Here is a 12,756-nt window from a genome sequence, read left to right as displayed (position 1 = left end):
TTTAATATTCAATTGCTTGAACTTCATCGTTTTCCGCCAAGCCCTTTCAGTTTTTTGGGTGTATAGAGAGCTTGATTTTTGTTTTATTTTTCACTTTCAGTACCTTAGCATCATTGAAGGATTTATTGGGCAAAAGTTTCTATGAAGTGGTGGAAACAGCACTGAAATTAACTGCTGCATCAGTACAGGATAGGAGCCTAGAAGGTAATGAATTTGCTTCAGATTTTTTTGAAGTGCCTTGTAAGCATGCTGGGAATAAATGACAGCAGTAACTGTCTGAGCTTCTCCTAGATTTCAGATGTAAAAGGTCTAAGAATTGAACTATATTGCTGTAGAGCTAACCAATTTCTTTATCGATCTGTTTTTAAATACTAATAACTAAATTTCATCAGACTGTGGCAGCTATTTGATAAACAAAGCACATTGATCTAATATATCATGTTCAGAATGATCTTTCAGTGGTGAATTTTGGAGAAAGACTGAATCACTGCAAAAGATAGTTTCTATGTGAAAGAAGGATAGCCTCTTGTTTTGGATATGCATGTTAAGCATTATGGCTGTTTAAGTTTCATCTGTTATAAATTCTAGTCTCAGCTGAAGGCCTGTGTTTCCCCATCTGCTGCTTGAGTGTGGGAGATGAGTTTAACTGGAGAAGGTAGGCTGGCCCCAGGGTAACTCCTCAAAAAAAAAGGTCAGGAACAAGTTTCATTGGCAAACTGTCTGGTGGCACACAATTAGATTCTAGGTACAGCTGTCCACTCTGTAGAGAAGGTCAGGCTAAGAGTTATATGCAGTCTAAATCCCACTTCAGCTGTCAAAAGCAAGACTGAAGCGGTACAAAGGTGATATGCTGGAGACCCTGCACAGAGGGTGAGTTTGAATTCCCTGTGTCTTGTGGTATTCTGGTTCAGCTATGATTCATGTCCAGGCCACACACACACATTTGTATGACTACGTGCAGAACTGGACACACAGTTCAGAGTGACACCCAGCTAGGTCTGCTGGCAGTCACTGTGCATCTCACCGTTATCGTATCAGCTGTTGGAACACCATCAGATTAACTGACTTTATCATACTACTAATGCAATCATGGATTTTATCCTAGTGAAATTGGTGTTCAGGTGCACACAATGTTTTTTTTGGGGGGGGGGTTGTGGTTTTTTTTTTTTTTTTTGCAAAAAGCTGGAAACATGGTACTTTGATCTCATCAAGTATTGAATGATCAAGAAACAACATGAACAAAAAGCAGGAATGATGTAAATAGAAGGGTTTTTTCTTTCAGGTTTTCAGTATAATCTTTCTCTTGGGGATGTTTTGTGGAATCCACATGCTGTGAGAGCAGAACTTGAATCCAGGTTTGGTTTTGATGGTCTTCATGTTGAGCAGCTGCTGAGTTACACAGCACAATTAACAGAGGTAAACCACTTGAAAATTTCAGTGTCTCTCCCTTTCATCTTTGTTTTTATTTGTACCCTGAAGGGATTTTTTCATGCCTTACAGAAGCTATAGTCATATCTTAGATTTGTGAAGCAGCTACAAGACTGCTAAATATCCTGGCTTCATTCCCATTGTAATAAATGTATTTAGCTTCAGCTGGACTTTCTGTACATGGAGATGCTGATAGGTGTACATTAATGAATTTATGCTTCTCTGAAGTCACCACTGAGTATGGCAAAGTCCTGAGTTTATTATCAAATCCTGTAGAGAATTCTGGGGTTTACTCCTTTTAAACTAGATCCTAGATTTGAAGCTGCCCAGATTAATTTGGCAGGTAGCATTTTTCATCTGGTTTGCTCTTTTGTGTGTAAATTAAGGCACATGAAGAGTCCTTTCTTCTCAGTTGTGTGGTCTTGATATGAATATACTTGCCCGATGAGTTGTCTCAGTGAGGCTATTCAAATATGCCAGTGATGTGTCAAATTTTGAAGAAAATCTCTTCTCTCAGAGAGGGCTTTCTAACCTTTCTTCTAGTCCAAAGTGATTTGTTGTGATGGTCTGGTTTGAACTGCAGAAAACTTGAACCATCTTTTGAATTGCTACTGAAGTTCACAGTTTTTGAATAGAACATGCTGGTATTTACCTGAAATCTGTTTGCTCTTTGACAGGTACAGTCTACAGTTGTACTCCAGAAGAGCTCATTATAAAAATAGCTGATTTACAAAAAGGGCTAAATTATAAAACACTTGACTTTTAAATGGCCTTTTAATGAAGTATCAGTGATGGCCAATTTGATCAACTGAACTGAATTTGACTGCAGCCTGTTAGCTATGGTTAGCTGTGTAATCCCAGGCAACTCACTTGCTTCCTATATATAGATTAAACTAATATCTTGACATTGTGTGCTTGTGTTAGGGCACTGAAGACCCTCAAAAAGTATGAAGAAAAATATGGAAGCCTGGACAATGTCTGTTCTGAGCACTTCAATTTTGTATGTAATGGCCCCGATAGTTTAGTGTCAAAATATCTGCAAAACTTTTAGTAAATTTTCTGGTCACAGTTGAAAGGAGTTAGGATGTAAAATATCTCAGAAAGACATTAATAGGGAGAAATAAAATGTGCTAAATTATTTTTGTATGCTTTAATAAAATTTATATGATTGGGAATAATAAATCTTTCAACAAAGAATTTAGAAGTCAGGCTATGAGGAAAAAATTTTTACTTCTTGGCCACACTGTTGAAACCTGCCAACTTCAATTTAAAACTAGTTTGCTGCATGTGATCATTGGTTAAGATATACCATTGTATGGAATACTTTTTACCTTTGTATGGAACACTTTTTACATTAGTAATTTTTATACTTGTGAACTTGCTTCAATACAGTTACTCTAGTGTAGGTGTACTGTATCATTGCCAAGCTAGTTCAGCATCAGCCTGCAAATTACTGTAGAAGTAGCAACACTGGTGTAGCTACATCGTCAAAATTCCTTGCATATACGAGTATCATAATTCTGTCTGGTGTATGAGAACCCTAATGGGGCCGCCAGTATTTTATACAGTACTCTGCATGTGGAGTACTTTGATGTACGTGCTCCAGAATATGAGGCTGGATTAAATGGGCTTTGTTCTCACTGAAGAAGGCTATGCGATATTCTTTTTTTCACCAATGGGTAAGTTGATAGCAGAGGTAACACTCAGCAGCTCTCTTGAGATGCTCATCAATTTCTTATGTCCCTGCCAGATTCCCACAAGAGAGACAGTGGAACAGTTTGTGTGCTCTGCTCTGTCCAGTGTGCCAGAAGATGAAGCAAACAAAGAGAATAATGAAGAGGGCTGTATTTCTGTGTGGCATGAGGCCAAACGGTATCTTGTTAATGCTGTCAGCAAGCTCAGACTCTATGCACAGGTATGCTTTAATAAGTTAATAGATTAAATTCCTAAATTTTGCATGTAGGCTGTCAACAGTAACTCAGCTAAAAGATCTGAGTTAGCTATTAAATGTTATTGTCATGAACTTTTTTATCTTTCTACTAAGACAAAGTAATCCTTAGAAAGTATCATTACAGTGGCAATATAATCCATCACCATGTGTCCACTTAATCAGATTTTCTCATTAACTCAAATACAGATTTGAAATCTATATAGGGAATATAGTGAAATATACTGCACTGCGGAGGCCTGGCAGAAGGAAGACCCATTTACTGTGCCACTTGAGCCTGACTTTTGGGCAAAACTGAAAGCAGACTACAGACCCCCACTGATATAGTATATAATTAATTTATTTTTAATTCCCCTTCACTATATCTGGCAATAGAGGCTGAAGCATGTTGAAGGGTATGAGAGTAAATTTCCAGTATAGCATTTTAAAATTCTACTCTGGCAAAACAGCTTGCCATGCAGTCTCTATGATGACACATTTATAGTTGCATGGAGAGTAGGATAAATCCTTCAGATGTTTTCTAAGGAAACCATTTGCCTAGCTGCCTTAATGCTGGTGTTTGTTTTTCCAGTGAAATATGGGGGGTTTCTTCCATTAAAAAAATATCAGTGCGTATCAAGCTGCTCTGGAGATGTTTGCAATATCATCTGAGGAAAGCACATAGAGCTTATTGTGTATTTCCTCAAAAATGTAGACTTTGACTTCTCTCTTGGTAAAGGTTTCACTGATGTATGAGGACTTGAAGTAATCATTTAATGTGATTGCCAAAACTAATGCACTAATTCCTATTGTAGCTATAGGAAAATCCACTAGTAATTTCAGCCATGATTTTAAAATTGTTTGCAAGAGCTGACATCCTTATGATGGCAACTTGAAATACTGTAAGCTGTTGGCCACTGGGAATTCCCTTGGTGAACAGGACATCTTTTATAGTAAATATCGGTTATAACTACTTGGCATTAAAAAAACACAGTAGGTTTGGCCAGGCCTTGGTATGCCTTATTCTAGGCTACACAATAGGAGCATGCAGGCTCCTTCTCCATCTCTTTGTGTAATGGGACCCCAAAAATGTTGAGGCTGCTGCCTTCCATCGTGTTGGTAGTGTAGGCAGAAGACCTGTAAGGGAAAGCAAGCCTGAGTAATTGACTGTGAAGGTCTGCTTTTGATTGGGTTCAGTCTCAAGCCATCTTTTTTACCATTCCTGGGTCTTTGGGCAAGGACAGCAGAGCGTAAGATGTTAGTTCTCAGTATGATGTAGCATGTTATATTGCCAACTTGCAAGTCAGTCCAAACTGTATTGAAACCTTTGTGAGGCCAGTCATTTCAGAGTCTAGACACATTGTTAGGGATAATTTTTACTATCATTATTAATTGTGCTTTTTTAAAAGACATGCAAATTCTGTGTATTGTGTAAATAAGAAAGCTTTGATTCTTTAACAACGTGCTTTCTGTTTTGCATTCAATCTGCTAGGTATTTGAGCAAGGGTTCAGCAGCAGCAGGCTCTCTCAGAAACTCCTTTTGGAACTTGAAAGAATCATAGCTGATTTAATTTCTCAGTTTCTAGAAGACAGGGAAGCCAGGAAACTTTTATCTGAGATAAATACCCTGATCCAACAATGGAATGAGAAAGCAGATGCCTACTTTTCGGAAGGATATACTGCATCTCATGATCTGTAAGTTATACTTATCTTTTTGCAACTTGTCTTATAAAGTTCAGATCAACTTGAATATTTACTTTCACATTACATTTAATTGATTTCTGATTTTTGTCTGTCTCGTGTTTTTATTTTTGATTCTGTAATTCAAAACGTTATATACAGTCAAATAGTTGTGCTGATCCATACACATTGTGAAAAAGAAATTAATTCTGTGATTCAGAGTATATCTACTTACAGGTTCAGCAGAGAACCTGAGTACATGATCAGGAGTCATAGTAATCAGCAGCTGTGTGTAATTAAACATTTTGAACTAGGACCTGAATTCTTTATCGTGTTCTGCAATTCCCACAAATAGTTTCTGTGACTCAGTAATGCTTCTCATGGATGTATGCCATAGGATCAATCTACTCATGTACAGCAAGTCCAGTGCATCTGAAATCTTTTGCATTTTTGTTATCGGAGTCATACTCACGTTAGTTTGTGCAGGAGATCTTGGAACAGATGCCTACTGTGGAGAACAGAATTACAATGTAATGCTAAGTGTTTATATATAGATGTAATATCTTACCTAGGGCACTTACAGGCTAAGTTTTCTTTTAATGTTTTTGAACTTTTCTTAGAGTTTCAAGTTCCCTGTTTGGCTTAACACAATACAAATGTAAGCAGTTTTTACAAAGATATGGCTATAAGTTCTGTACTTATTCATAACGATTTGTTTTGTTGAAGCAGTCCACATCTTCCTGTACAGTAGAGTTATTCTTTTAGCAGTTGATCACTAATCTAGTAGAAATCTATTTTGTTGCAACTTTGGAAATGCCTTCAATTTCCATTTCAGGACAAGTGCAACTACAAGCTTGTAAAAATTGTGCTTTGATTTCAGTATTCTGATTGACAGCATAGTTTTAAAGTAAAATCAAGACAATTTTTCTGGGTGATTTATGCAAAATGAACTGGTCTAAGAACTCTGTTTCCCTATCTAGTTAAGAAACAACGAAACCAATCAAATAAAAAAAAGGACTCGTGCTTAACCTAACAGTCACTGGTGGAATAGCAGCCACTACCTCCTTTTCCCATCTTTGAGTGTTCAGAAGCACTTTTTTCGTACAGTAAGTGGCTTGATAGAAAATGAACTTTTTCACGAGAAATTTCTTTTTTTTTTTTTTTTTCTTTCTGTTGCAAAGGGGAGGAAATGAGAAGATTTCGTGTGAAAATCTTCCCTAACATTAATGGTTTTGACCTTCAGGTAAATTAGTCTGAAAAGAAGTAGACTTGTCCATGAAAACAAGTTGTACTTCTCACCTGGGAGAATGATCAGTGAATGCTGAGTCAGAGGGGTTCTTCTGTTTTGTTTTTGCTGCTGTTTCCTTAGTTTGCCAAGGTTTTTTGTAAAATCCATTTTCTACTGTTAAGGGAGAGACTGCCGTCAAATTGTTCAATAATTTAGTAGTACATTTTGGAATTTGGTTCTTTTTTTTTTTTTTTATAGAAGGAAACTGCTATACTGCTGCTGTTGTAAGATTACAAAGTAGATGATGTAGTGACTGCACAACAAAAAAAATCCCATAATTTTTCAGCAACTTTACCTTTTTGTTTGTAGTACGCCATATTTCTGTGCTCTACCTCTTTTTGCAGAATCCTGCATCTTGAGAGAATGCAATCTGTACTTCAGGGTATACCTCGATGGCCTGTTACAAAGAGATTGCTTCTGGTAGATGGAGCTGTAAGGAACGTAATAGCACAGTATTTATACTTCACTGAAGGTAAAGCTGCATGGTGGTTACTCGTTACTAGCACTCAAATGACTTCCACAGAATAGCATGGGAAACGGATAACACTCTACCTCTAGGAAGTCATTTGGGCTCTGTAATACATGTCACACTTAGATATTTACAGCAGCTTTTGAATTCCTAAAATTTTGTTTCCCTTAGTGATGCTGGAACACAACATAGTACCTGTTTTCACTTCTCATATCAGGAATAAACAGTTTCCTTAGGCATCTTGTACGATGTTGTATGCTGCTGTGGCTGTTGTTTAAAGATATAACTCAAGAAAAAGAACCTGCTTAATAAAAATTAAAATTATCAATGCTTGAGAAGTTTCTGATGCCATTAGTCAAATATATGTGAACAAGAAGTCTTAGGTTTAGATCTAGATGCAGCTTGACTTTTCTGGCTGGTCATTGCATGTGAAGCAAAATGCTGAGTTGGACATATGGATTTTCTGATCTCCTTAAGTAAGGATTTGATTGAGGGCTGTGAAGCAAAGAGGCAGGGTGTTTATTTCTTGGGGGGGCTATGCTTTTGGACACAAAGCTAGGCTGGTGGTGAAGGAAGTAGAAGGTGCCATTCCCAGAAGAGAGGGGACAGTGTTGAAGAGCTCAGGGCAAGTGGAGGTGTATTTTACAAGAAGTTGGGGAACTGGATCTGTTTTCAGCAGTTTGGCTAAGATGAACTAGCTCCCTTGAAGTTCTTGTAAATATGTCTGTTCAGTAATTGTGACTTTCAGATTTGGAATACATTTATAATATTATACCGTATGCTAGGACTCAGACTGTGTGATACTCAGCACCATCATACCCAGCAGTTGGGCAGCTATATAATCATATTCTAAGGTCCACACAGATCCGGATTAAAAAAAAAAAGAAAGGAAAAGGGACAAGATATCTTTCTGTGAAGCCTTTTAGTGGAGACCTGCAATACTATAATGTAGGTGTACGTAGGAAGAATACTTATATTAGCCAGTTGTAATTAGGTATGTGAAAAACATGCTCTTCATAAAATACCTTTTGGGGACATTGATAGTCTTAAATTACTTGATATTTGCATATGTCTTTACAGTAAAGAACAAACAATATATTAAAAGTACAACTTTTGTCCAAGATGCCACTGAAATTGTCCTTGATTTTAGCTTGGATGTCTTCAGACTACAAATAAAAACCTCTTGTTTGAAGATCACTGTTGGAAATTAACACAGACTCTGACACAAGTCTTGTGTATTTTAGTACTGTGTATCCTTACTAGGAGTAAGGGTTGTGCAGATCACATTACAGCATCAGTGGTAACAGTGAAAACCACTTTCATTGGGTTATGTTGTATGACACATATATGCTTCTTGCCTTTAATGGCTTTATAGCTGATTACTCTGAGAGAACTGAGAGCAGTTCTCTTGTTGATACACAAAACCCCTGATATAACCCAGCATACCTTTTAGCTGTATCAGCTAACTGAACTAAACTGTAAATCTATTCTAGCCTCTAAAAAATGAACAACGACTGAGTGTATAGCAGGAAGCAGTTCTCATGAGAAAACAAGTACTCTTTCAACATACTTTTCCACAGGTGCACTTTTCAGACGTTTAATACTAAGTTTTCTGATTGTTTATCTTCTGGATTGATAAGGTCATTGAATCAAAAGGTGTCATTTTTGTCTTGTGTGTTTTGTTTTACAGCACATGGCCACATGTAATCAGTACTGATAGTTGTATTACTGAATCCTGATTTACATGTGCACCCAAACCTGCAAGACGCCTCTGAAACTTCAGGATGGTTTCTGTGGGTTGATATGAAGCGTGCCACAATAATTTTGCCTGTATACTGTATATCAGTATACTTCTTGACAGTGGAGTTTTACTGATGTATTATAGCTTATGTGGTAAAATGCTCACCTCCACCTTCACAAAGGAGTATAGAGGAACAGTGGCAAGTGGGAGAACCCAAATGGTACCTGGTCCCAGATCCTCCAAGGCTGGGTCACCTTAGAGACTGAGGGGATTACTGCCTAGGGGTATGGGACTCATTAGAGGAAACAGGGAAAGAGCATTTTGGGATTGTACAAGACTTAGTATGGGAGGTTTGGAAGAGGAAACAAAGGTGGGCAAAGGAAGTGATCTAGGTGATTTGGGGGAGGAACAAGCATGGGAAAATAGAAATAAGGTGATGAAAGGGGCTGCTTGCGTATGAACAGGCTGCTTGATCAATAATGCTTGCCTGGCCATGCTTTGCACCTGACCATTGCAGGCTGTCCAGACTTCTCACTAAATATTTCTAACTCTCTTCCGGGCTGAGGACTCTCTGTTCTGTGTGCAAGTGTGTGTATGGGGCTCTGTGTGCAGCAGCTGAGGTCAGACCATGGGACATACAGGGGACCATAGCAACAACTGGAAGGACTAGAGTGAGTGAAAAAAAGTGCCTGCAAATGGAGTGGGACCCATGTGTCCGAGGTGGCAAAAACTAGAGTGAGTGAGGATGGGTGTATCAGTGCGTGATTGGTAGTGAATATTAGGCTGGGATAGCTGAAGGATGGGTGAGGTGGCCTGGGAGCTGGGGAGGTGTGTGCTTCTCTTACAGTGAGGAGTTGTCAGCTATTGGAGGAACCAGGAGGTCTAGGCCAAGACCAGGGAGATCATGGGGTCTGGAGGTTGACTGAGACCTGTTTGTGTACCTCCTGTGTGTGATGCAGCTGGGGAGAGCTGAGAGACTAGCTTCTAGATGGACTGAGTGTCCAAGAGCAGTTCTTGCAGGGATTCACTCAGTATGTGAGCAAGCACATCTGTACCAGAAGCTGGAGCAGGGCTGCAGCCTCGACGGCTTGTGTGCCCAGGTGTCAGCAACTGGGGAGGGAGACGGGGATCCAGGGGCAGCTGCTGGGCAGACTGGGTGTCTGAGCACATCTGTGGGGGATCCATACTGTGTATATATATATATATATATATATATATGAATTCCCTCTAACAGATTTTCATCCTCATCAAAAAAGGAGGTGAACAGGATGAGGCTGTTGGTTCTGTTTGTGTGAGTGCTGCACGTGTTGGTCTGTGATGACCTGTGTGGCTGGCCATGTGCATTTACTGTGTACGTGTTGGCTTGTGAGCCCACCTGCCCAGCCTTGCTGCTGGTTGGACCTGGGGGCATGGAGCTATGGCAGCATCACCTCTGTAGGACTGCTGGATTTGACAACTCCAACATGACCTGGTAACATTTCTGTGGTTGTCTTTTATTTGAGAAGGGTGACATTAGTTTTGCTTGGGAGCTTAAGGAATTAGGCCACCTTTCCATATTTCAGAAGAATTTGCTGACTAAATCAACAGTTACATATGGAAAGAGTCCAAATTTATTTACAGAATTCATAGCTAGAAGCCCACATGGGACCTCATTTTCCTTTCTTGAAAATCATGAAAGCTCACTGAAGTCATCGGAGCTACTCTGACGTAACTGTGAAAGGGGATAGGGTCATGCTTTTGCTGGTGTAAGATGACTGCTCTCTTCTTTCTGCCTTGTCTTGATGAGTTTTTTTCAGTGATGGTACAGGAGGGGAGCAGTCTTTGCTCCTCAGAAGTACAGAGTGCAATTGTGTATGTATTTTGTACAAAATGATGGAGTGCTTTGGGCAGGGATGTCATCTAAACCAAAGTGGAACATTTATGCCTCTGTAACTGCTGTATTTTTAAACTATATCATGCATACTTTTCTTTCCCAGAAGGATGCTTTCTACTGTATTGTCCGCGAATTACTGTATAGGTTAAATATTTTCTTTATGGGGTGTGTTGGGGAAATGTCTTACAGAAGTCTTACATAGCCTGGAAAAAAATATTCCCTTTGCCCAAAGAGACGGACTAATTCATCTAGACATCAGAAAGCTCTTTGTGGAGATAAAACAGGTATGTTGTTATTTAATGTTTGTATACTAATTTGCATAAAGCTGCAGAGGCTCATTTTGGGGGATAAAAAGTACTTGCTAAGTAGAGTATTTAACTTTTTATTCAGCAACACTTTGGTCCAACTTTGCTTTGTACTTTTTTGTCTTTTGATATTTCATGGTGAGAATTAATATGGAGTGTGAATTAAATCTGTTCCTTCACCCTGAGTTCATTTTTAAAGTGACAGTATATTCATTAATTTTTAGGTGTTGATGAGCAGTACTTCCTATACATGCAATGACATGCTTACAATGTTTGAGAAGACCCTGAGACTTCCACAGGGCTCAGATGACATTGACGTTTTAGCAATATATATGTGCCCTGGCAATGGCTCAGAGGTGACATCCAAGCTAAGTAACCAGGTCCAGTCACTAAAGGAATCTGTAAGTATTTCTGAATTCTTTTCGTGTTTAAAGCTTGCAGTGTCTTACTTATATCACTATTACAAAATGAAATAAATTAGCAGGGGTTGTAGCTTACTACTTAGTGTTTGCTGTTAATAAGTGGATGGGTAACTGATTATTTAAACTGATTAAAATGCTCTTGGGGGTAAGGCAAAAATAATCCTGTGGAGTCTCTTGAGTAGATGTGACATTTTAGACATGGTAAGTAGCTGTGGCTTCCAGAAGAAGTTGAGAAGGTTTGAAAGACTGCTTATTTAATCCATTTTACATTGGACTTCAATATCATCAATATTACAAATCTAAGCAGCAGGGCAGAAAGTCTCAGGTGAGTTTCCTTTTTACTGGTTTCAAATATTGCTTTCTTTCCTGTGAAAGGTCCTGCTTCTGCAGAAAGTAACTCAGGGACAACAGAACCTGCCAGATTCAATAATGGATAATTATTTGGGATGGCAAGAAATAGAAGAGCAGCTAACCAAAAATTATGCGTATTACTGTGAAATTAATCAATTGCTGAGCACAGAGGCACCACCTGAGGAGGATGTCCATTTCAGCTCTTGTCAGGAACAGCTACTCTTCTCACTGTATGTATCTCGTATACCTTTTAATACATAAAGATCTTGACTGGTACCAGCCTGAAGTAAGGTAACCAGTAATTGAATAGATAAAAAGGTTTGAGCCCTGCTTTTTGCTTCTGATTACCACCCAGTGTTAACAATTTTCCATAAGCACAAACAGGAAGGTAGAGGATGATTTTTTTTTTTTTTTTTTTTTTTAATAGTAGTAGTATTTGGGGGGGTAGGGGTGGAAACAGACTGAAGATATGCAGGTATCTAGGATTTTAAAAGCCTATTCTCCCTTCTTATCTTCTCGCATCCCAGCATTTTCTACTACTTCTCAGCCTGCTTCCTGGTACATACCTCTCGGGTACTGTGCTGCTCAGGATGCTTGGAAAATGGATCTGAAAGGTGCAGGAAAACATTAAAGAGATAGTAGACAGAAAGTGCACTAGGAGGGGTTATTGCAGCTTGAAGTTGCTTTCTGAACACATCAAGTGGTCACCATTCCTCTATTTTTGGCAGAAAGTACACAGATCTTTTTATTAAGTTGATTGTCATTTGTAATTACTCAGTAATTCTACTGATTTCAAGCTTTAATGGTGTTAAATCAGTATATTAGAGACAAATCCCTCTATCAATAAAATGCTTTAAAATAGGATAGGATTTTATTATTCTTGTTTGGCAATGTAAATCATAAGCATATTGCGTTTGACATGAAGTTGCATTTATACTGGACAGATGTCCTAGGTCACAAACTTAAACATGTATAGAAGACAACTATCTACATTACTTATGTGTATGAGAAACTAGACAGAAGAGTTTTCCATTAAGGCAGTAAAACTATTAGCTCTAAGCATTCAAGAATCTGTCAGAAATTCCACAAGCTGCATTGGCAGCAGAGATTAAATCCACAGATATTATTAATATCTTAGACATTAGAAAATTTATCTAATTTTTCCTCTCCTTTTTGCTGTTGGTCAATGGTTGATTGCTTTCCTTCCCTCCATGTTTCTAAATGACTATGAAATCACCAGGAGGACTAATTTTACATTTTCTTTTTTGAATA

The 12,756-nt window shown here is 38.5% G+C and overlaps 1 protein-coding gene and 1 long non-coding RNA gene across 2 annotated transcripts in view; one reads left to right on the top strand and one right to left on the bottom strand.

Annotated features, from left to right (window-relative positions):
* ABCA13 (ATP binding cassette subfamily A member 13) overlaps window positions 1-12,756 on the top strand; it is a 199,001-nt gene that overhangs the window by 22,748 nt on the left and 163,497 nt on the right. Inside the window, 8 exon segments of the mRNA XM_075744780.1 lie at window positions 101-204; window positions 1,283-1,416; window positions 3,179-3,343; window positions 4,848-5,050; window positions 6,668-6,795; window positions 10,596-10,690; window positions 10,936-11,112; window positions 11,509-11,714. Coding sequence (XP_075600895.1) covers window positions 101-204; window positions 1,283-1,416; window positions 3,179-3,343; window positions 4,848-5,050; window positions 6,668-6,795; window positions 10,596-10,690; window positions 10,936-11,112; window positions 11,509-11,714 — 1,212 coding nt within the window.
* Window positions 1-12,756, bottom strand: part of LOC142600431 (uncharacterized) — a 761,935-nt gene that overhangs the window by 739,653 nt on the left and 9,526 nt on the right. The gene's annotated exons all lie outside the window — the stretch shown is intronic.

The sequence above is a fragment of the Balearica regulorum genome, chromosome 2 (assembly GCF_011004875.1).
Source record: "Balearica regulorum gibbericeps isolate bBalReg1 chromosome 2, bBalReg1.pri, whole genome shotgun sequence".
Lineage (NCBI taxonomy): Eukaryota > Metazoa > Chordata > Aves > Gruiformes > Gruidae > Balearica > Balearica regulorum.
The sequence above is the reverse complement of the archived record's forward strand: the minus strand, read 5'-3'. Positions and strand labels throughout refer to the sequence as shown.